We start from the raw sequence: 21,715 nt of genomic DNA on the forward strand, positions 1-21,715 counted from the left end.
CTGGGGCTCTGGGAGGGTGATGGCATAGGCTGGTGCTTGCCCCGGGCACCCTCAGTCCTGCTGCTGGATCATCTGGTAAGTGGCTTCTGACTCAGAGGACCTTCATCCCCTGGAGCAGTGGGCCTTCCAGTGACTCCTTTGACAAAAGGGGCACGGACGAGGGGGCGGCTTATTTCTATTCGGACAATCTTTTTTAAAGTGTCCTTGTATGCTGCACTGGAAGCAAGCCCTATTAGGCATTCGATTTGCCCAGCCTTTCCCTGTTCCAGAGCCTCCAAAGTCCACTTGCCTGAGGGCCATGACTAAAGCGGTGGCCTTTTTTTAATCCCATTTGTCCCATTCCGTCTGCTCCTCCTGATTCTATATTATAAATAACCAAGGTTGCCAAGTTCAATAGGGTTTCTAAGTTTTGCTCTGGGCCTAAGGCAGACTTCTGAAGTTTTTTTTTCTAATGTCTGCAGCTGACTGAGTGATAAACTGATCCTTTAAGGTTAGTTGGTCATCAGTAGAGTCAGGTGACAGGGAGGGATGCTTCCTGAATGCCTCCCTTAGTCTCTCCAGAAAGGCAGTAGGATTTTCTTCCTTTCCCTGTGTTATAGTGGACATTATTGAATAATTAATAGGCTTCTTCCTTCTTTTCCTTAGTCCTTCTAACATGCCAGTTAGCAAATGTCTGCAGCACCAGTCTCCATGTTCTGATTCTGTGTCCCAGTGAGGGTCTACAATGGGAACTGCCTGCTGGCCTGTGGGGAATCGTTCTCTTTCCTCTGATGTCATCCTATCATTGACCTGACTGAGATACCAGAGATCACCAAACTCTCGGGCTGCAGTTATGGCAGCACTTCTCTCATGTGGGGTTAGTGTCTGATTTAGCAGTATCATTATATCTCTCCATGTCAGATCAAAGGATTGTCCTAACCCTTGTACAACATCAATATTGCCATCAGGGTTATCTGAGAATTTACCTAGGTCTATTGTAATTTGCTTCAAGTCTGAGAGAGAAAAAGGTACATGCACTCTGGCTGGGCCAAATTCTCCTCCTCCCACTGCTTGGAGGGGGCATAATCGGGGAATATTGGCACTCTGGTTAAAGTATGGGGCTATTGTTAGAAAAAGGTAATTTAACACTAACCACTGATAATTCCCTAGGGGATTTAAATCTTAGTTACCATACAAAGGTCCGACCAGACCTAGAAGGAACTCCCTTCAAGACAGGACAATAGATGGCTCCTCCCAGGTGTTTGAGGAAAAAACCCTTTGTCTATCTCTTTGTCTATCTCTTTTTGCAACTTAGCTCACACCTGACCAATCAGAGCACTCATTAAAGTGCTAACTTGGCAAAAACAGGAGGTAAAGAAATAACCAATCATCTATCACCTGAGAGCACAGTGGGAGGGACAATGATCAGCATATTAACTCACGCCTGTAATCCCAGAACTTTGGGAGGCTGAGGCGGGTGGATCACGAGGTCAGGAGATCAAGACCATCCTGGCTCACATGATGAAACCCCGTCTCTACTAAAAAATAGAAAAAATTAACCAGGCAAGGTGGTGGGCACCTGTAGTCCCAGCTACTCAGGAGGCTGAGGCAGGAGAATGGTGTGCACCCGGGAAGCTGAGCTTGCAGTTAGCAAAGTTCATGCCACTGCACTCTAGCCTGGGCAACAGAGTGAGACTCTGTCTCAAAACAAAACAAAACAAAACAAAAAACCAAGGAACATTGCAAGTGGGGCTCTTGAGCCTCTTGCTCAAGTCTGCTCTCACTCCATTCCATGGCGTGTACTTTTGCTTCAGTAAATCTGTGCATGCACGACATTGTTCTTTCATTGCTTTGTTTCTGTGTTTTGTCCAATTCCTTGTTCAACACGTCAAGAACCTGAATGACCATAGTCAATACCATCCACCAGTAACAGCAGCACTGGAATATCTCTGAACCTATTATGGTTTAGAAGGCTGTCTGATTAAATATTCTTTACTCAATTAAACTCTGTTTAATTTGTCTAAGGTTTTTATTTTCAAAAAATTTATGGCCAGAACTATTTATCCAATGTATAAGTAAGAAATAATCAGGATCAGACCATTTAGGGATTTGAAAACCAGCCTAAGAAGTGATAAATAGAAGTTCATTGAAGTCTTTTGAACAAATTGTCAAGATCCTATAGACACAAAGAGGCTTATTCTGACTGTAGTGTAAAGAACATTTTAAAAGGCAATATAGGACATTCTGGAAAGATGATAGAGTAGAAGGAACTGACAATCTGCCTTCTCATGTAAATAACAATTACACCAGCAGAATCTGTCTGACATAACTTTTGAATCTCTGGAGTCTATTGAAAGTTTGCAACTACGGGGGGGAAGGGTTGGATGCTAAACTGTAGTTAACTGCGGTCAATTTCAGCTTTTAGCACAGTAGCAACCACACATTCCCTACCCCTAGCCCCATAGCAGACAGTTGTGCATGTGCTCCTGGAGCAGCCTGCACAAAGATTGCAACAGCCACGGGGGACAAAAATAACTTTTTCCTCTAAATATTGGCGATGTGTTGTCTGATCACTCATTGCTGCTTCTGATCAAAAAGGTGCAGATACAGAAAGGGGAACCATTGTTGTTGCATCTCCTCTGCTGTTGCAAGACCTGAGCAGACCTGTTCTACCTGAGGTGACATTCAGGCAATTTAAAAGGCTAGAACTCTGTACTCCTTTTATTTTCTCTATTTCTTTGATCTATAGATTTAATGCAACCCCTATCAAAATGCAATGGAACTTTTTCGCCAAAATAAAAAAACCCATTCTAAAATTCAGATGAAATTTTAAGAGACCCTCAATAGCCAAAATTACAATGAAAAAACATATTAGTGTGTCTTCTTTTGTGAATCATCCAAATGAGGGGCCAAGACGGCAGACTAGAAGTAGCTAGTGTGCATGGTTCTCATGGAGAGGAATGAAGGAATCGTTAAATACAACACCTTTAACTGAAACATCCAGGCACACACACTGGGACTAATCAAGGAAGCAACATGACCCACAGAGAATGAAGAAAAACAAGACAGGAAAACAGCCCACCCAGGAGCAACACAGAGCCATGGGAACCTCCCCTGCCTAGAGAACTGTGAGTGTGTGACCCTGGGAAACCATGCTTCTCCCATGTATCTCTGCAACCCTCAGGTCAGGAGATCTGGTGAATCCACTCCACCAAGGCTTTCTGTCTGACAGACAGCATCATATGGAATTTTGGCAGAGCAACCACGCAGGCATGTGTGGAAACCCTGGAACCTTAGATATGTGGACATTCCCACACAAGTAGTTGTAGCTCCAGTAAAGTGGGAGGTTAGATCCCTGAACACAACCCTAGGAAAGAGGCTGAATCCAGGGGACTCAGAAATGAAGACTGCAGGCCCCATTTCCATGGCACCTCACAAGATAAGACCCACTGGCTTGGAATTCCAACCAGCGACTGGTAGTGGCATTGCACCTCCCTAAGAAGGAGCTCCCAGCAGGAGGGACAGGTCACCAGCCTTTACTGGTGATACCTCCAGGCACTGGGAAATCTGAGGTTACAAGACACTGGAATGGGCCACAAGCATACTGCAGTAGCCCTATGAAAAAGTGGCCAGAATGTTACATACGTGCCTGCTCCCATATCTGCTCACTGGGCAGGTCCTCCAGGCCTGAACTTCCAGCCACTCCCCACCGAGATATTAAGCCAGTAACAACTTGACAACTCCCTAGACAGAGCCTCCAAGGGCAACTGGAAGTGTCTCTGCCATTGCTGCTGCAGAGAAACTGCCCTTGCTACCATTACACTAAAAAAGGATCAAAGAACTTAAGTGCTTATCCACACTACCAACAAGCAGCAGTCGACCCAAGGAGAGGCCAGTCAGTCTCTCATGGGTCCCACACACTCCCCACTGCTTGTCACCAGACAGGGAACCCCTGGCTTGGGTTCACAGCACAGACCCTCCATCCTGGGCTGATTGCACTGAAGACTTGCTAACCTGGATTTCTCTGTAGTGGAGCCCCCAGGAGATAAGCAAACAACTCTTGGCTGCAACCACTAAGAATCCTTCCTCTGCTGCCTCCAAGTTGGGGAAGGAACATACACATTGAGATCACCCCCAGAGTTGCAGTGGGCAGTCCAGGAGTTGCAACTTATGATCTACAGCCAGCCATCAGTGATGACAGGAAACCATATTTTCAGAGCATTGACAGAAAACATGGCTACAACTGTGAATAAACATGGGGGAGCCACACAGCCAAGAAAGAGTCTACCAGCTGACCAGTAAACCCAAGTGCCACCTGTTGGATCACACCCTAAAGTTTCAACATCAAAAATACTTGACTAACATTCTCCTGCTCTGAAACAAGGGGCAATAAGTCAGCTTCAAATAAAAACCCTGCATAAAGCCCTGGTCAAGGGAAAACATCCAGAAAAGAAGTCTGTTGACTCTACTCAATCTACATTGCAGTCAAAGGAACACCCACACACAGAGTGAGAAAGAACCAACACAAGAACTCCAGTAACTCAAATGTCCGAGTGTTTTATGCCCTCCAAATGACCACACCAGGTCTCCATCAAGAGTCCTCCACCAGGCTGAACTGGCTGGGATGGCAGAAATAGAATTCTAACAGACTTAAAAGTTCTAACAGACTTAAAAAAAAAGACATAGGCTGCCACACAATAATAGTGGGAGACTCCAATAGTTCACTGAAGTATTAGATCATCAAGGCAGAAAATTAACAGGGATATTCAGGACCTAAACTCAACATTGAACCAAATGGATCTGATGGACCTTTACAAAATTCTCCCTTCAAAAACAGCAGAATATATATTTTTCTCATCACCAAATGGCACATGCTCTAAAACTCACCAATAATTGGACATAAAACAGTCCTCAACAAATGTAGAAAAAAAAATTATACCAAAAACAGTCTCAGACTACAACACAATAGAAATAGAAGTCAGGATAATGAAAATTGCTCAAAATGATGCAATTACATAGAAATTAAATTAAATGCTCCTGAATAACTTTTGGGTAAATAATGAAATTAAGAAATCAAGCAGAAAGAATGAGAAAAGAGATATAACATGCCAGAATCTCTGGGACACAGCTAAGGCAGTGTTCAGAGGGAAATTCATAGCACTAAATGCCCACATCAAAAAGTTAGAAGGATATAAAATTGACGACTTAACTTTACAACTGAAAGGATTAGAGAAGCGAGAGCAAATCAACCCCAAAGCCAGCAGAAGATGAGAAATCACAAAAATCAGAGCTGAACTGAAGCAAATTGAAACCCAAAAAACATTCTAAATATCAATAAATTAGAAGTTTATTTTTTACAGTAACAAAGTAGGCCACAACCATCTAGAGTAATAAAGAAAATAGAGAAGACCAAATAAATACACTTAAAAATGATTAAGGGAATGTTACTACCGACCCCACAGAAATAAAAACAACCATCAGAAATTACTATGAACACCTCTACAAACTAGAAAACCTAGAAGACATGAATAAATTTCTGGACACATACACCCACTCAAGACTTAGCTAGAAAGAAACTGATTCCCTGAACAGACCAATAACAAACTCCAGAATTGAATCAGTAATAAATAGCTTACCAACCAAAAACAGCTCAGGGCCTGATGAATTCACAAGCAAATTCTACCATCTGTACAAAAAAGACTTGGCAGCATTCCTACAGAAACAATTCCAAAACTTGAGGAGGAGGGATCTCTCCCCAACTCATTTTATAATGACAGCATCATCTTGATACAAAAACCTGACAGAGACACAACAACAACAAAACAGATCAGGCCAATATCCTTCCATAACATTGAGTCAAAAATCCCCAAGAAAATACTTCAAATCAGATACAGCAGCACATCAAAAAGCTTATCCACCATGATCAAGTAGGCTTTTCTCCTGGAATGTAATATTGTTTCAACATACACAAATCAATAAATGTGATTTATCACATAAACAGAACTAAAGACAAAAACCACACGATTGTCTCAACAGATGTAGAAAAGGCTTTCAGTAAAATTCAACACATCATTTTAAAAACTCTCAATAAACTAGGTATTGAAGAAGTATACCTCAAAATAATAAGAGCCATCTATGACAAATCCACAGCCAACATTATACTGAATAAGCAAAAGCTAGAAACATTCCCCTTGAAAACTGGCACAAGTAAGGATGCTCTTTCTCACTATTTCTGTTCAGCATGGTATTGGAAGTCCCAGCCAGAGCAATCAGGCAAGAGAAATAACTAAAGCACATCCATATAGAAAGAGAGGAAGTTTGCAGATGACATGATTCTATATCTAGAAAACCCCACAATCTTGGCCCAAAAGCTTTTTCAGCTGAAAAACAACTTCAACAAAGTTACAGGATATGAAATCAATGTACAACAATCACTAGCATTCCTCTACACCAACAACGGCCAAACCAAGAGCCAAATCAGAAAAGCAATCCCATTCACAATTGCCACAAAAAGAATAAAGTACTTAGAAATACAGCTAACCAGGGGGGTGAAAGATTTCTACAATGAGAAATACAAAAAAAAAAAAAAAAAAAACACCAAAAAACAAAAAATGCTCAGAGAAATCAGAGAAGACACAAATTTTTAAAATCCCATGCTCATGGATTGGAAGAATCAATAACATTAAAATAGCTATACTGCCCCATGCAATTTATAGATTCAATGCAATTTCCATCAAAACACCATCATTATTCTTCACAGAGCAAGAAAAAAATATTTTTTAATCCATATGGAACAGAAAAAAGCCCAATTGGCACAGGCAATCCTAAGTAACAGGAACAAAACTGGAGGCATTATATTACCTGACATCAAACTATACTATAAGGCTACAGTAATCAAAACAACATAGTACTGCTATAAAATCAGGTACATAGACCAATAGAACAGAAATATAGCCCAGAAATAATGCTACACATCTATGATCATCCGATCTTCAACAAAACTGATAAAAACAAGCAATGAGGAAAAGAATCCTATTCAATAAATGGTGCTAGAATAACTGGCTAGCCATATGCAGAAGATTGAAGCTGGACCCCTTCTTTATGTCATATACAAACATCAACTTAAGATAGATTAAAGACTTAAATGTAAAACTAAAAATTATAAAAACCACAGAAGACAACCTAGGCACTACCATCCTGGACACTGGAGAAGGCAAAGATTTCATGACAAAGACACCAAAAGCAATTGCAACAAAAGCAATAATTGGCAAGTAGGATTTAATTAAACTTAGGAGCTCCCGCACAGCAAAAGAAACTATCAACAGAGTGAAAAGACAACTTACAGAATGAAAAAAAATATTTGCAAACCATGCATCTGACAAAGGCCTACTATCCAGTATCTGTAAGGAACTTAAACAAATTTACAAGAGAAAAACAAACAGCTCAATTAAAAAGTGGGAAAGGACATTACTTCTCAAAAGAAGCATACATGTAGCTAACAAGCATATGAAAAAAAGGCTCAAGGAAAAACATGGAATTAACCTAAATGTCCATCAATGACAGATTGGATAAAGAAAATGTCATACATATACATCATGGAATACTGTGCAGCCATAAAAATGAATGAGATTTTGACCTTTGCAGGAACATGAATTGAACTTGAGGCCATTATCCTTAGTAAACTAATGGAAGAACAGAAAATCAAATACCACATGTTTTTGTTTATAAATTGGGAGCTATGTGATAAGAACTTATGAACACAAAGAAGAAAACAACAGATACTGGGGTCTACTTGAGTGTGGAGGGTGGGAGGAGGAAGAGGAGCAGAAAAGATATTAGGTACTGGCATTAATATCTGGATGATGATATATGTACAGTAAACCCCTGTGATACGTGTTTATTCATGTAAGAAACCTTTACATGTACTCCCAAATCTAACATAAAATTTAACCTGGGGGAAAGAAAAGAGAATTGTCTAGCCATGACTTTTCCCAGCTTTTAGTGAAATAATAATAATAAAATTGATGTGTTGCTTCAGTTTCTTGTATATCCTGGATTAGTCTCTTGTTGGATGACTAGTTGGCAAATATTTTCTCCCACTTAACAGGTTCTTTCTTCTGCTGATTATTTATTTTGTGGCATGGGAGATTTTTAGCTTAATATATTCCCGTTTGCCTATTTCTATTTTAGTTGTCTGTGCTTTTGAGGTCAAAGTCATAAAATATTTGCTTAGACTATTGTTGTCAAGTATTTCCCCTGTGTTTTCTTTCAGAATTTTTATAATTTAAGGCCTTACATTTATGTCTTTAATTTCACCTTCAGTTGATTTGTGAACATGTTAAGAGATAATGGTCCAGTTTCATTCTTCTGCATATTGCTATTTGGTTTTTAAGAGAGTGTCCTTTTGCCAGTGTATATTCTTAGTGTTTTTGTCAAAAATCAGTTGTCTGTACATAAGTAGACTCCCTTCTGAGTTTTTCTATTCTGTTCCATTGGTCAATGTGTATATTTTTATTCCAATACCATGCTGTTTTGATTATTATACTCTTGTAATACATTTTCAAGTCAGGCAGTGTGATACCTCCAGTTTTGTTTGTTTTGCTCACAATTGCTTTAGCTATGCTGGCTCTTTTTTAGTTTCATGCAAATTTTAGAATTATTTCTTCCATTTTTGTGAAAAACCTTAACGGTATTTTGATAGGAATTGCACCAAATTCATACATTGCTTTGGGCAGCATGGTCATTTTTACAGGATTAATTCTTCTAGTCCATGAGAATGAGATGTCTTTCCATTTATTTGTCATTCATCAGTAATGCTCAACATCACTAATCATCAAGAAAATGCAAATAAAAACCACAATAAGATATCATCTTACACAATTTAAAATGACTACTATTAAAAAGTAAAATAAAATAAATAACAGTTGATGATAAGGACGTGGAGAAAACAGAACTCATACTCTGTTGGTGGGAATGTAAAGTAGTAGAACCATTGTAGAAAACAGTATGGAGATTTTTCAAAAAACTAAAAATAAATTCATCAACCTCACTACTTGGTATCTATACAAAAGCATAGAAATCAGTATATCACAGGAATACCTACTCTTGTATATTTATTGCATCACAATTCACAATAGCAAAGATACACAATCAACCTAAGTGTTCATCAGTGGATGAATGGATAAAGAAAATGTGGTACATACACACAATGGAATAGCATTTGCCAATTAAGAAGAAAATCATGTCATTTGCAGAAAGTTATATGGAACGGGAGGTTATTATGTTAAGTGAAATAACTCAGGCAGAGAAAGACAAATATTGCATGTTCTCCCTCATACGTGGGAGCTGAAAAAGCTTACTCATAAACATAGAAAGAAGAATGATAGATACTAGAGGCTGGGATGAGGGGATATGAGGGGGAATTAAGAGAGAGAGCTTAATGGGCATGCACATACCATTAAACAAAAGGTGTAAGTTCTATTGCTCAACTGCAGAGTAGGATTAATAACAATGTAGTGTATGTTTATATATACACACACAATGTACACACACAATATAATGTGTGTGTGTGTATGTGTGTGTGTGTATATATACATATATATGTATAGTATATATACAAATGGAAGTATTTGGATAATGTATGTATGTATATATATCTCATAAATAGATTATCTCTATACAATATAATATATATACACATACATACATACATGCAAGTGCTGGCAAATATGTAACAAAATTAAAACCCTCATGCACTTTTAGTAGGAATGTAAAAGGGTACAGTCACTGGGGAAAACCATATGGTGGTTCCTCAAAAAAATAAAAATAGGATTACCATATGATCCATCTGTTCCACTTTGGGTATATACCCAAAAGGAATTAAAAGGAAGGGCTTGAGGAGATATTTGTACATTCCTATTTATAGTAGGATTATACACAATAGCTAAGATATGGAAGCAACACAAATGCCAATTGATGGATGAATGGAGAAGCAAAATGTGCTATATTCATAAAATGGAATATTAGTCTAAAAAGGAATGGAATTCTTCAATGTGCTATAGTATGGATGAGCATTGAGGACATTATGCTAAGTGAAACAAGTCTGTTATAAAAAGACAAATATTTCTATAATTCCACTTATATGAGGAACTTTGAGTACTGAAAATCATAGAGACCAAAAGTAGAATGTGGGTTGCCAGGGCTTTGACAGAGGGGCAAATAGGGAATTACTGTTTGATGTGTACAGAATTTCAGTTTGGGAAGATGAAAAAGCTCAGATGAATTGTGGTGATGGGTGCACAACGTGAATGTACTCAATGCGTCCAAACTGTACACTTAAAATGGTTAAAACAGTACATTTTATGTTATGTAGATTTTACCAAAATAAATAATAAAATTTTCTGTTTTTGAAAATACTTTGTGGGAGAATGTATCCCACAGAGTGGAAGAAAATATCTTTAAAACATATATTGACAATGACTTGAATCTAGAATACATTACCTCTCAATTTCATGATGCATTTACAATATTTTTTCCTTTCTGTTTTCCCTTAAAACAGTATACTAATATTTTTGAAACACACGGTGAAGGCATGTAAGTGCCTGAGTTGGGATCCTGGCTCTGCCATTATTTAGCTAGGTCATCTTGGATAAGATATTTAGCTTCCTTCTGTACCAGAATTTGTCACCTGTAACATCTCTTTCACTAAAGATTGAATATACTAATCTGTATAAAATTCTTAGCACACGTAATAAGCATGTAATATATATTAACTAATATCAAATCACTTTGCTCCTTTTCTTCTGGTAAAAGTGGATGTGCTATTTAGTCTACAGTTATTATTCACTGGCTGAGGTATGGACATTTTTGGAGTAAAATACAAAAAACACTTTAATTTGGTTTAAGGTCATTTGTGTCTTCATTTCACAGGAGAAAATTATTGAAAAAAATCCTCTGAAGAGTCCAGCTCTACTTTATAACTTGTGATTTTTGGCTATAGCTCCAGCTTATGAAGAAGAATGACTGACTGATTATTGCCTTGCATATGTCATTTCCATAGGGACTTCAAAGATAAAGCTGAGGGCACATGTCAACGATGTTGAGTTCAGCTATCACAACATTTTCAAAACTACCGTTTCCATTTTACCAAAAAGGAAAAGAATCGGTTTCAGGTGTCAATGCAGACCATGAAATTTAGCAAACTGTGTGTCAACATGTGACTAATTTTGAGAAGAGTGTCTTTTGATTTATATTGGATATCTGAAAAAATACCTATGACCTAAAATATTTATGATATACTGAATTATTATCCCTTCTGGACTAAAAGTATGGTAAAAATCAGCATAATTTATTTGATCATGTGATGTCCGATATATGACAAAAATAAAGCTATCAACTAAAAGAAATATTTTCTTTTCCTAGGAGCAGAAGTATCAGGAGTTTGTAGCATTAAGCTCACAAACTTTAGGAGGCTGGATTCCAAATCCCAGGACATGAGGTCCAAGTATGTAGTGTTCCAGTAGTTCAAACAAGTATCATTGCTCTTTGGCTAAATATCTTGCCAGAGAATGGGCATTTAGAAAAGGAGATACTTTCAGCAAGTTCCCATCCTTTTAATCCACGTACCTCTGTTTCTGTGATGCAAAGTGATAGTGAGTCCAATGATTACACACATTGAAGAGAAAACTATCCCAATGCCTATCAGGCAGGGAGAATTCCAGTCACAGCACCTACCTGAAGAAGAAGAGATATTGTAATTATTAGTTATTGGTGTGGAGGCACTTTATATTGGGGCACAATGTGTCAAGAAATCAAGAGGTATGTTTTGATGCCACCCCCCTGAATTCATTTAGATTTGGGCTAAGGCTTAGGTCTAAAGATCAGAGAGCTGTGGGTGACAGAGACAAGAAGAACGGCTGTTTCTAGGATGGGACAGGTTTGGGTTGAGGCTCAACAGGTCTGGAGGAAAACAAAACTTTCTTTCTCTCCATCTAGTCCGTCAATCAATGGGCTTCATTAGAGCACTAGATGGAGTTACGCTCCGATTGTTATCATTTCACCTGGGCTTGAAAGAGGCTGGGAGTCCAATAGTTCTGGAGACCTGTGAATTGCCTAAAAGATCATATGAGCTTTGGATATACGAATCTCATGAGTAAAAGTGTTTTCAACAAAATAATATTAAAAATCTTCTTTAGCACATGTAACAGCAACATCACTTGGCTATCTAGTCTGTCCATAAAATAGTCTATGATGTGGTGCTTACTACCACAGGTGATGCCATTCCACCACTGGAGTGTTATAGGCACACTGGAACTTAGTGGTTAAAATATGGAATACAGTGTCCATGTGGCTTATAATCGATCTTGTTTCCTACAATTACAAGCTGTGTGATTTTAGGTGCAATAGTTAACTTTGGTGTGTTTATTTTCATAATGTAGAAATTAGAGGCATAATAAAATTTAATTCAAAGTGTATTATGGAAGTTAAATGCACTAATTTCTGTGTATCTGTTGGTGTGGAGTTTTTCAGTAGTAAAAATACAACAAATGTTAGCCTCTAATGATTATGTAATAATTGCTATTATAAAACTAATTCTGCATCCTTAAAAATGATTTATTCCAACTGATTCACCAACACCTTTTAAATAAAGTTGAAGAGATTTTCAGAAACTCAAATGATGCCCATGAGAAACAGTTGAATAACTGGGCACACTCAGTTTGGCAAAGGTCAATTTAGAGATGCTCCTGACTACTAATCTCTGAAGAGCTATCTGGGAAATGTCAGTTGTTACACATGTGACCTTGGAATGTTCAACAAACTGCAAGATACACAGAAGCAGGTAAGTATTAAATAAGGACAAGCATTAAAAGATGTATTGAAGTAGGAACATTAGAAAACACAAATCTCTAAAACCTTGGATAGTGTAAATAAGCCGATAGAAGCTACAATACAGTTTATTTTGCAGAACAGCAGCTAGCAGGGGTGAACGTTGGGGACTGGTGGCTTTCTGGTGGAGTGGTGTCTTCCCCAACCACAGTGGTGGAAAATGGCAGTTCTGAGGGTCAGATAACAGAGTTCAGGCCAGAAGAGCAGCTGGAAATGTAAAGGGAAAATCCAAGAAGCGGAGAGACGTGCAGCAGGACCAAGACCCAAATCCTTCACTGACAGCAGAACTGTGGTGGGAGGAGGACTGGGGACCTGGTGAAAAGCAGGAGGAGACCACAGGAGACTACTCTTCAAACACAGAGCTCTGCCAGAAGAGATCTGTGAGTCTGAAGCTTCTTAAATTGAGCATAACCCCAAATCATGAACAGTTATTTTTTTGTCTCTTAAATTTTCTTGCTTATCGTGCAAGTTCCCCCAATCCCTGCCCCCAACACCGTAGTTGACAATGAATGAAAGCATCTTGTTTCAGGAAAAGTAAACCACCTGGTGTTGCAGCTAGTGTAACTCTCCCTATGTGGTATGTTTTCCTGATGCTGTGCAGTTAAAACTTTATTTTATGCCTTGAAGGGTCATTGGCCTCCTTAAGAATTCAAGTGAGAAATATGTGTAAATTTTGTTACGTGTTAAATGCAAAAAAAGCTTTCCTAGGCTGTTTGAAAATCTGTCACCATAAGGAAAATAGGTTTCAACTTGGTTGAGATACAAAAATATCACACTTTCAGATAACAGCATTGTCAACAGCTCCAGCAGCAAAAGAGAACAGTACATAGGATCAAGGAATGGGTGGAGAGCATATGTATAACATACATCCCAGAGTTCAGAACTTCCTGAGACAGACAGACCTGAGAATTATGGGTCATGCAGCTTTAGCTTCCCCACCCCCATTAGCATCTCTCATCCTTTAAGCCAACTTACGTTGCTCTCTTTGCTGTAGCTCAACACTGGGCATCATAATGAAGAATAGCAGAACAGCCAAGATTGCAACCAGAATCAGTATCCAGACAGAATCCCATGAAAATAGTTTATCTGAAATAGGGAGTCACAAATCTTACCACTTAGAAAACTTAAACCCACCAAACTAGAAATGATGATTCATCCAAAGCATGTTTCTATTTAATACCTATCACCTTTGAATATAAACCAAGTCCAATTTGGGAATTATAATTGAACACGTGAAAAATGGGATAGGATCTGGAGTAGGGCAGAGCTGAATGTGAGTTAGTTTGAAGATGGAGCAAAGGTGAGTGAAGGCTGCTGTTTCATGTTTTTTGTTTGTTTGTGACAGAATCTCACTATATCGCCAAAGCTGGATCGCAGTGTTGCAATCACTGCTCATTGCATCCTCAACTTCCCTGGCTCAAATGATCCTCTCACATCAGCCTCCTGAGTATCTGAGACTACAGGCACATGCCATCATGCCCAACTAATTTTTTACTTTTTAATTTCTCGTAGAGACAAAGTCTTGCTATGTTGCCTAGGCTGGTTTCAAACTCCTGAGCTCAAGGTATCCTACCCGCCAGACCTTTCAAAGTGCTGGGATTACAGGCACGAGCCATGGCGCCTGGCCTCTTCCGTGCTTTCTGACATTTAATGAATAGAGATAAAATTTCCCTGAGATGTCTCTATTCCCAGGACTGTAACTCATGTTCAAAGTTTGTGCTCATTATAATTCTTTTAAATCATCATTTTTTAAGTGCATATACTTTTAAAAAACATTTTTCACTGAAGTTGTAAATAAATCAGCAGGACTTCCCCTGGCCCTTACTTTTCCTTTCTTTGTTTTATTCATATATATCCTGCTATGAACTGGGGGGAAGGAAGATATGTAGTTTAGTCCTCCTTTATCCCCTGTAACTGTTTGTATTGCTGTTTCTGACACAACCATAATATGAAGCTTTTTTTCTGGAAAATCAAACGAGAAAATAAATGCAAAAATGTTTGAATGTAGTAAATTGCTAAAATTGTTAGGGGGGGTCATTCCTGTAAGTGATAATATCCCTCTCAGCATGTGGCTCTCACATTAATTTCATAGACATACACAAACACTAGCACATTCATATTTACTTGACAGTTTACAAGACACTGTATTTCAGTCATTTAAGTATCAATTATTTATTGCATTCCTGCTATGTGCTGTGCAATATTTGAAGCACTTGGAGTGTATCAGTGTATAAAACCAACAAAGATTTCTATTTTCAGGTTTTAGAGGGAGACAGATAAGTGACAATAAACATAATAAATTAGTTGTATGCTGGGCTAAATGGTGAAAATAATATGGAAAAAAGAAAAATTAAGTAAGGTAAGGAGAGAAAGAATCAAGTAATTTGGGGGCAGGTGGCATTTTTTTCAGGCTGGTTTGTCAAATTACTCTTTATTAGGGAAGTTAAGTTGAGCAGAGACTGGAAGGACATAGGGGAAGTTAAAGCATTCTAGGAAGAGGGACCAACTAGAGCTAAGCCTCCAAGGCAGGAGCATGTCTGGCAGGTTTGGGAACAGAAATGAGGTCTGTGTGACTAGAGTAGAATGGACAAAGGAGGGTGTTAGGATATGACGTCAGATAGGTAATGGGCGCAGAGATAATGCAGGACATTGAAGGGCATTTTACTGTGAAAAACGAAGGGGAGAAATTGCAGGGTCTTGAACAGAGGGTTCCTATTTATATGATGAGGATGTACCATAGTAGGCAAGAGTAGAAATAAGAGGACATTTAGGATGCTATTACCAAAGTTCAGACCATGGGTGATGGTGTCTCAGACTTGGATAGCAGTAGTAAGTTGGTGAGAAGTGATGAGATGCTGGATATATTTTAAAGGTAGAGCTAACAATATTTCTTATTAGATGTGATGCAGAATATGAGAGAAAAATTAGTGTCAAGGATGAATTCAATAATTTTGTTCTGAGAAACTGAAAATATAAGGTGTGATTGGTCTGGTCAGGCATGGTGGCTCATACCTGTAATCCCTGCACTTTGGGAGGCTGAGGGGGGCTGATCACGAGGTCAGGAGTTGGAGACCAGCCTGATCAAAATGGTGAAACCCCATCTCTAATAAAAATACAAAAATGAGCCAGGCGTGGTGGCACACACCTGTAATCCCAGCTACTCAGGAGGCTGAGGCAGGAGAATCGCTTGAACCCAGGAAGTTGAGGTTGCAGTGAGCTGAGATCGTGCCATTGCACTCCAGCCTGGGTGACAGAGCGAGACTCTGTCTCAAAAAAACAAAAAGTGTGACTGGAAAGACATTAATTAAGCAAATTGGCAGGTAATCAGGAGTTAATTTTATGATGTGTTTGGTTCAGGATATTTATTAGACTTCTCTGTTGAGATGTTGAGTTTGAAGATGAAAACAGAGTTTGGAGAGAGGTCTGGGCAGGAGATACTATTGGAGGAGCCACAGTCACATTGATGGTATTCAAAGTCTTGAGACAGAATGAACTCACATCAGAGGAAAGGCTCAAAAAACGAAATCTGGGAAACAGAAAACCAAATATTACATGTTCTCACTTATGAGTGGGAGCTAAATGATAAGAACACAGGGACACGTAGAGGGGAACAACACACACTGGGGCCTGTTGGAGAGTGGAGGGTCGGAAGAGCGAGAGAACAAGAAAAATAATTAATGGGCACTAGGCTTAATACTTGGGTGACAAAATAATCTGTATGACAAACCTCCATGGCATAAGTTTACCTATATAACAAACCTCAACATGTACCCCTAAACTTAAAATAGAAGTTAAAAAACAAAACAAAAACTATGTACTGGGAACCTGAATAGCAAGAAGACAGAGTGAAAAGAAAAAGACTGTAACAAAAAGAATATGAAAGAAAACAAGCAAGAAGACAATTAATAAAACCAAGAGAAAGTAATGTCTTGGAAACCAAGGGAAGAAAGTATGCATATGATTTTTTCCTCTTTAACTTACACATTTTATGGCAATGGCCATCATTTCAAGAACAAACACTCAGATCGCACCTGATAAGACAATGCTTGTCCTTTCCTCTTGACCAGTTATAGGATTTCGAAGGTAGCAAGTTATGTTGCCATGGGAGCTATCTCTAAGGAGAAGGCTCATCTTCATGTTGAACAATTTGTTTCCATCCTGTGAATGGGATTTTGATGAAGGTGGAATGATCTCTCCTCTGCTGTCTCTCCATTCCATTTGAGGCTGTGGGAACCAACCTTCTGAATTACACTCCACTAAAAGACCTTTGGTATTCGGAGGATGAATAAGAATTTGTATTTCTAAACTTGTAGCTGGTTGGAAAACAAAAAGGGAGAAACTATATTTAGGGGAAGAGAAGAAAACAGAGAACAGAGGGGAAAAGACTTCCTGCCCCCTTTCATCCCTGTGTCCCTAGATATTGATAGCTAAACTCTATGGGGCTGATTGTCATGACAAGCCATTCAAATAGGAACAGGGATAAGCCATACTGAAGTGTTGTGATAAACCTATTAACAACATAGTCCAAAGTAAGTGAGGTGAGAAAATGCCTGTTTTTTCATTTATTCTTTCACTCAAAATGTGGGCTATTAACTAAATTCACATAACTCGACTAGGTCCTTGGATTATGACATACAAAAAAATCAAGATCTCAGTCCTCATAGAATTTATGGCTTAATGTTTTTTCTTTTATCTTCACCATTAGCCACTTCTGAGCCACCATAACAAATTACAAATAACAAACAACATTATAAATGCATATTTGCAACTTTAATTAAAACTTTAACTTTCACATATTTTGCATACAATAGATATTTTTACATGCAATATGTTTTACTTAAAAATACGTAATACATTAGTGTTTTCAAAATATGATACATACCACTTTAGAGAAAATAGATAAGGCTTTAGAGAAAATAGGTAAGAAAAAAGAAATTTTCAGGATTTACCTGGGACATAAGTCTTGCCTAATATGTGGGCAAAGAAAGAATGAACAGAGATTTAAACCGTGACTCTAGAGTAGCTCTGTCTAATAAAATTTTCTGCAATGATGGAAATATGTGTGCCCTCTAATACAGTAGCTGCTTGCCACATGAGATGACTAAACACCTGAAATGTGGCCATTGAGACTGAAAAACTGAATGCTTAATTTTATTTAATTTTCAGATGAATTTAAATGGCCACATGTGGCTAATATATATCATATTGGATAGCTCAACTGTAGACTATAGAATTGAGTGTCACATAATATCCAGTAAAGATGTTAAATGTGACTGCCCTGTATCCCTCCACATGTGTCCTCACATTTGTGAAGCCCTTGGTTTGCTTCAAGTCCTCCATCTCTTCTCCATTTCTCTGTCATTCAGAATACTTCAAGTGTGAGGTGATTTGCTTAAATGCTTTGTATTTGCAAATAACATCTATATAGTATATATATTGTAGAACTTTGAAGATAGTGGGTGAAGCCTTTTTGAAACACATTTCGAAAAGTGAATCTGTAACTAGGTAATCAGTGAGTTGATTCAGGGAGAAATCAGAATAAGAATTACCATTAAGGAGTCTATTGTAAAGATTCAGGTACTTTCAAAAGTCAGGTTTTACTAAAGTGTTGCCAGAAATAGCTAGAAGGATTATAACGAATTTTAAAAGGATTCTGTTAATTTTTTAGCAGTCTAACAATATATGTAGACGTAAAAAAGCAGACAGTATTTACTGATAGTTTTGATGTCTGCACAGGCATAATTCTCATTCTTGATCCTCCACTCCTTCTAATTCAAACACTAAACTCATGAATTTGACCTTGTTAACCAGACCATATAAGAGAAAAATAGAAATAGTGAGAATTTTCCTAATACTCAGCCTCATACAGGTTGAGAATCTTGGATGCATAGAAAACTCACAGGGATCCATCCTTACCTGTGACCTTCACTTCTGCGATGGCCTCTTCATAGACATCTCCATCTTTGAAGAAGCAGTGGTACTGCCCGTCATCATCAGCACTGACATTAAGGATCCTGAGGGTCACTTTACCTTCTCCAATGGCTTCCTTCAGGAGCTTTGTCCGCTCCACATACTTGGAGATAGTTTCTCCATACAGGTCTTTACCCTCCTTATACAGGTAAACAGGTCGTGTGTAGTGACTCCGGAACCAGCGTATCTCCATGTGTTCTGCGCTTTGTGGTGGAGACAGCTGGCAACTGAGCTCAACATTCCCACCCAGTGCAGCCAAGACTGGCCTCTCTAAGCTATTCACTGTAAATTGCTCTGGGAAGGCAGACAGCAACCAAAGGGTGAGACATGGACTGAGACAAAATTTTCATTTGAATTATTATATCACACACACATATAGACACACCCACACACACACTCCCCACACACACATCTTACTGAGAGTAAATTCTTTTGTTTTCCCTTTTCCTTGAAAACACCTTTACTTTGCACTTTGTTTGAATGGAAATTCATGAAATTATTTCCTTTAAGGAATATGGGCCAGAGGCAGTGGCTCACACCTGTAATCCCAGCACTTTGGGAGGCCGAGGCAGGCGGATCAAGAGGTCAGGAGTTCAAGACCAGCATGACCAACATGGTGAAACCCACCTCTACTAAAAAATACAAAAATTAGCTGGGCTTGGTGGCACAGGCCTTTAATCCCAGCTACTCAGGAGGCTGAGGCAGGAGAATCGCTTGAACTCAGGAGGCAGAAGTTGCAGTGAGCCGAGATCTCGCCATGGCACTCCAGCCTGGGCGACAGAGTGAGACTCTGTCTCCAAAAAAAAAATATATATATATATGAAAAATGGTTTCCATTGTTGCTGTATGGTTTTCATTTCTTTTAAAATAAAAAAAAATTACTACCACCAATATAATAATTGCTCCTCTTCATTCTATTATTTCATTTACTCTAAACATACTTTCAGGCAGTTCTTAAAATTTACTCCATTTTAACTATAATGAATCCATGTATGAATGCATTTGTCTTTTTCTGGCTCTTTCATACTGCTTCTTGAATTGGATGATTCTTGTCTTTCTTAAATTCTGGAAAATTCTCACACATTCTATGTTTAATTTGACCTCTCTTATTCTTCGCAACCTCTTATTATGGAAGCACTGTGCTTAACACATTGCATCTCTCTATTTTCTTGGATTTTACCAGCAAGATGTTTTAAACTATCACCACCTGCCCCTGCAAATGTCCACAGGTTAGGATGTTTCATTTGTTGTTTTCTGCTTGTGATGCCACTTGGCTGTAACAGATATTCTTTGAGGCTCAGAAATTCTCAAAGTTGATATTTAGTCCCTGACTACAATAAGGTGTGGGAAGAGGGGACATTTCAGACTCTCCATTTTGGTCCCTTGCCCCACTCATTGAGGAAAGTGAAACTGTTTTTGCAGAATTATGCCTGAGTCAGTGAAAGACATCTAACATAACTGCCTCCATCTTTCTTCTAACCCCCAAGTGGTTCTTGTTTATTCCTGGACATAGGCTGAGCTAACTTTGGGAGAAACTTCTTTATAGTTTATAGTTTAAAAGTAAGATGATAACAGTCCTTTCTCAAAGCAGGTCTCCTTCTTGCCTGGGGACTAGATTGCCTCTGTAGGACTAACATTAGTCACAAGATTAGAAATTAAGGTTAAAGAGTCATGCAGCTGGAAGCTACAACATTCTGACCCTCCCTACACTGCTGCTAGGATCAGTGCTTGAGATATTTTGCAGACTCTGCAAATTTTAGTGCCTTAATCAATTAAACTCCAATTACATATTTAAAACACTGATTATTTTGAGTGTTTTAAATGCATATGTAACAGGCAAAATATCACATATAGAGTGATTACAAGCTAATTGTCACATTTACCTTTATATCTATTTTAAAATAATAATAATAATGCAAGGTAAAATCATTTCATTGTTATTCCATACCAGTTTTTATATCTAACTAGACATATAATTGATATATTCTTAAGGTTGTATAATACATATTTTATTAAATTTTCAGGTTTACAACAATCTTAGAGAAAATAAAGAAAAAGAAAGAAAAACTTTCAAAGGCATAATGGGAAATATTAGAACATTTCATGTTAAAATCAACAATACAGCACACATAAATTGATATAACAATTTGAGATCATGAAAATAAAAATACCTTTGAAATACGTCAAAAAAGAAAATATGTTTGTAAACTTTTTATAGAAAAATTATATTAAAAAAACACTGAGCAGAGAATATCTCTACAAGATATTTAAATTAGTTATATAAATACTATCTTTTTTAAAAAAGTTCTGTAATTAACCTATGAGAAGAAAGTTCAATGGGACAGAGTTTGGAGATGCAAATCCTTAGAGGAATTTGGCTTATGACAAAGATAACGTCTGGGGTATCTGAAGAAAGATTGATTACTTAATAAATAAAAAAAAAACCTAGGTATTTAAAAAAATGATGTCAGATTGTAATCTCAATTTTTATATAAGAAATCATTTTGCATGGGTTAGTTTCAAAATATAAAATAAATAGAAAAAGTTGTTATAATCTTGATGTGTGGTCTAGAAAACTCTGACTAAGCAAACATAGACTTGGACACTATGAGAAGAAGAAACAGCTGAGAAGCACAACATAAAAATAAGTCAGTAAATTGAATTTCAAACTGATCAAGAATGTATAGAAAAGGTACAACAGATCACATATTAATTCATTATTTTCAAATTTTGATTCATTAAAATTAAAAATGTCTGCTCTGCAAAAGCTTTTGTTAAGAGAAGAAAAAGACAAGCCACAGACTGAAAAAAATTGCAAAAGACATAGCTTATGAAGGACTTGTGTGCAGAATGTAAAAATTAACAGTAGAAAAACAAACAA

General features: G+C 37.9%; 1 protein-coding gene across 1 annotated transcript in view; it reads right to left on the bottom strand.

Annotated features, from left to right (window-relative positions):
- LOC126961625 (selection and upkeep of intraepithelial T-cells protein 1) overlaps nucleotides 1-21,715 on the bottom strand; it is a 196,394-nt gene that overhangs the window by 166,809 nt on the left and 7,870 nt on the right. The window contains exons 4-7 of the mRNA XM_050802173.1: nucleotides 18,781-19,128; nucleotides 16,896-17,177; nucleotides 13,836-13,950; nucleotides 11,605-11,708 (exon numbers count right to left, since the gene is read on the bottom strand). Coding sequence (XP_050658130.1) covers nucleotides 11,605-11,708; nucleotides 13,836-13,950; nucleotides 16,896-17,177; nucleotides 18,781-19,128 — 849 coding nt within the window. The remainder of the gene's footprint in view (nucleotides 1-11,604; nucleotides 11,709-13,835; nucleotides 13,951-16,895; nucleotides 17,178-18,780; nucleotides 19,129-21,715) is intronic.

Source organism: Macaca thibetana, chromosome 1, assembly GCF_024542745.1.
Source record: "Macaca thibetana thibetana isolate TM-01 chromosome 1, ASM2454274v1, whole genome shotgun sequence".
NCBI classification, from domain to species: Eukaryota; Metazoa; Chordata; class Mammalia; order Primates; family Cercopithecidae; genus Macaca; species Macaca thibetana.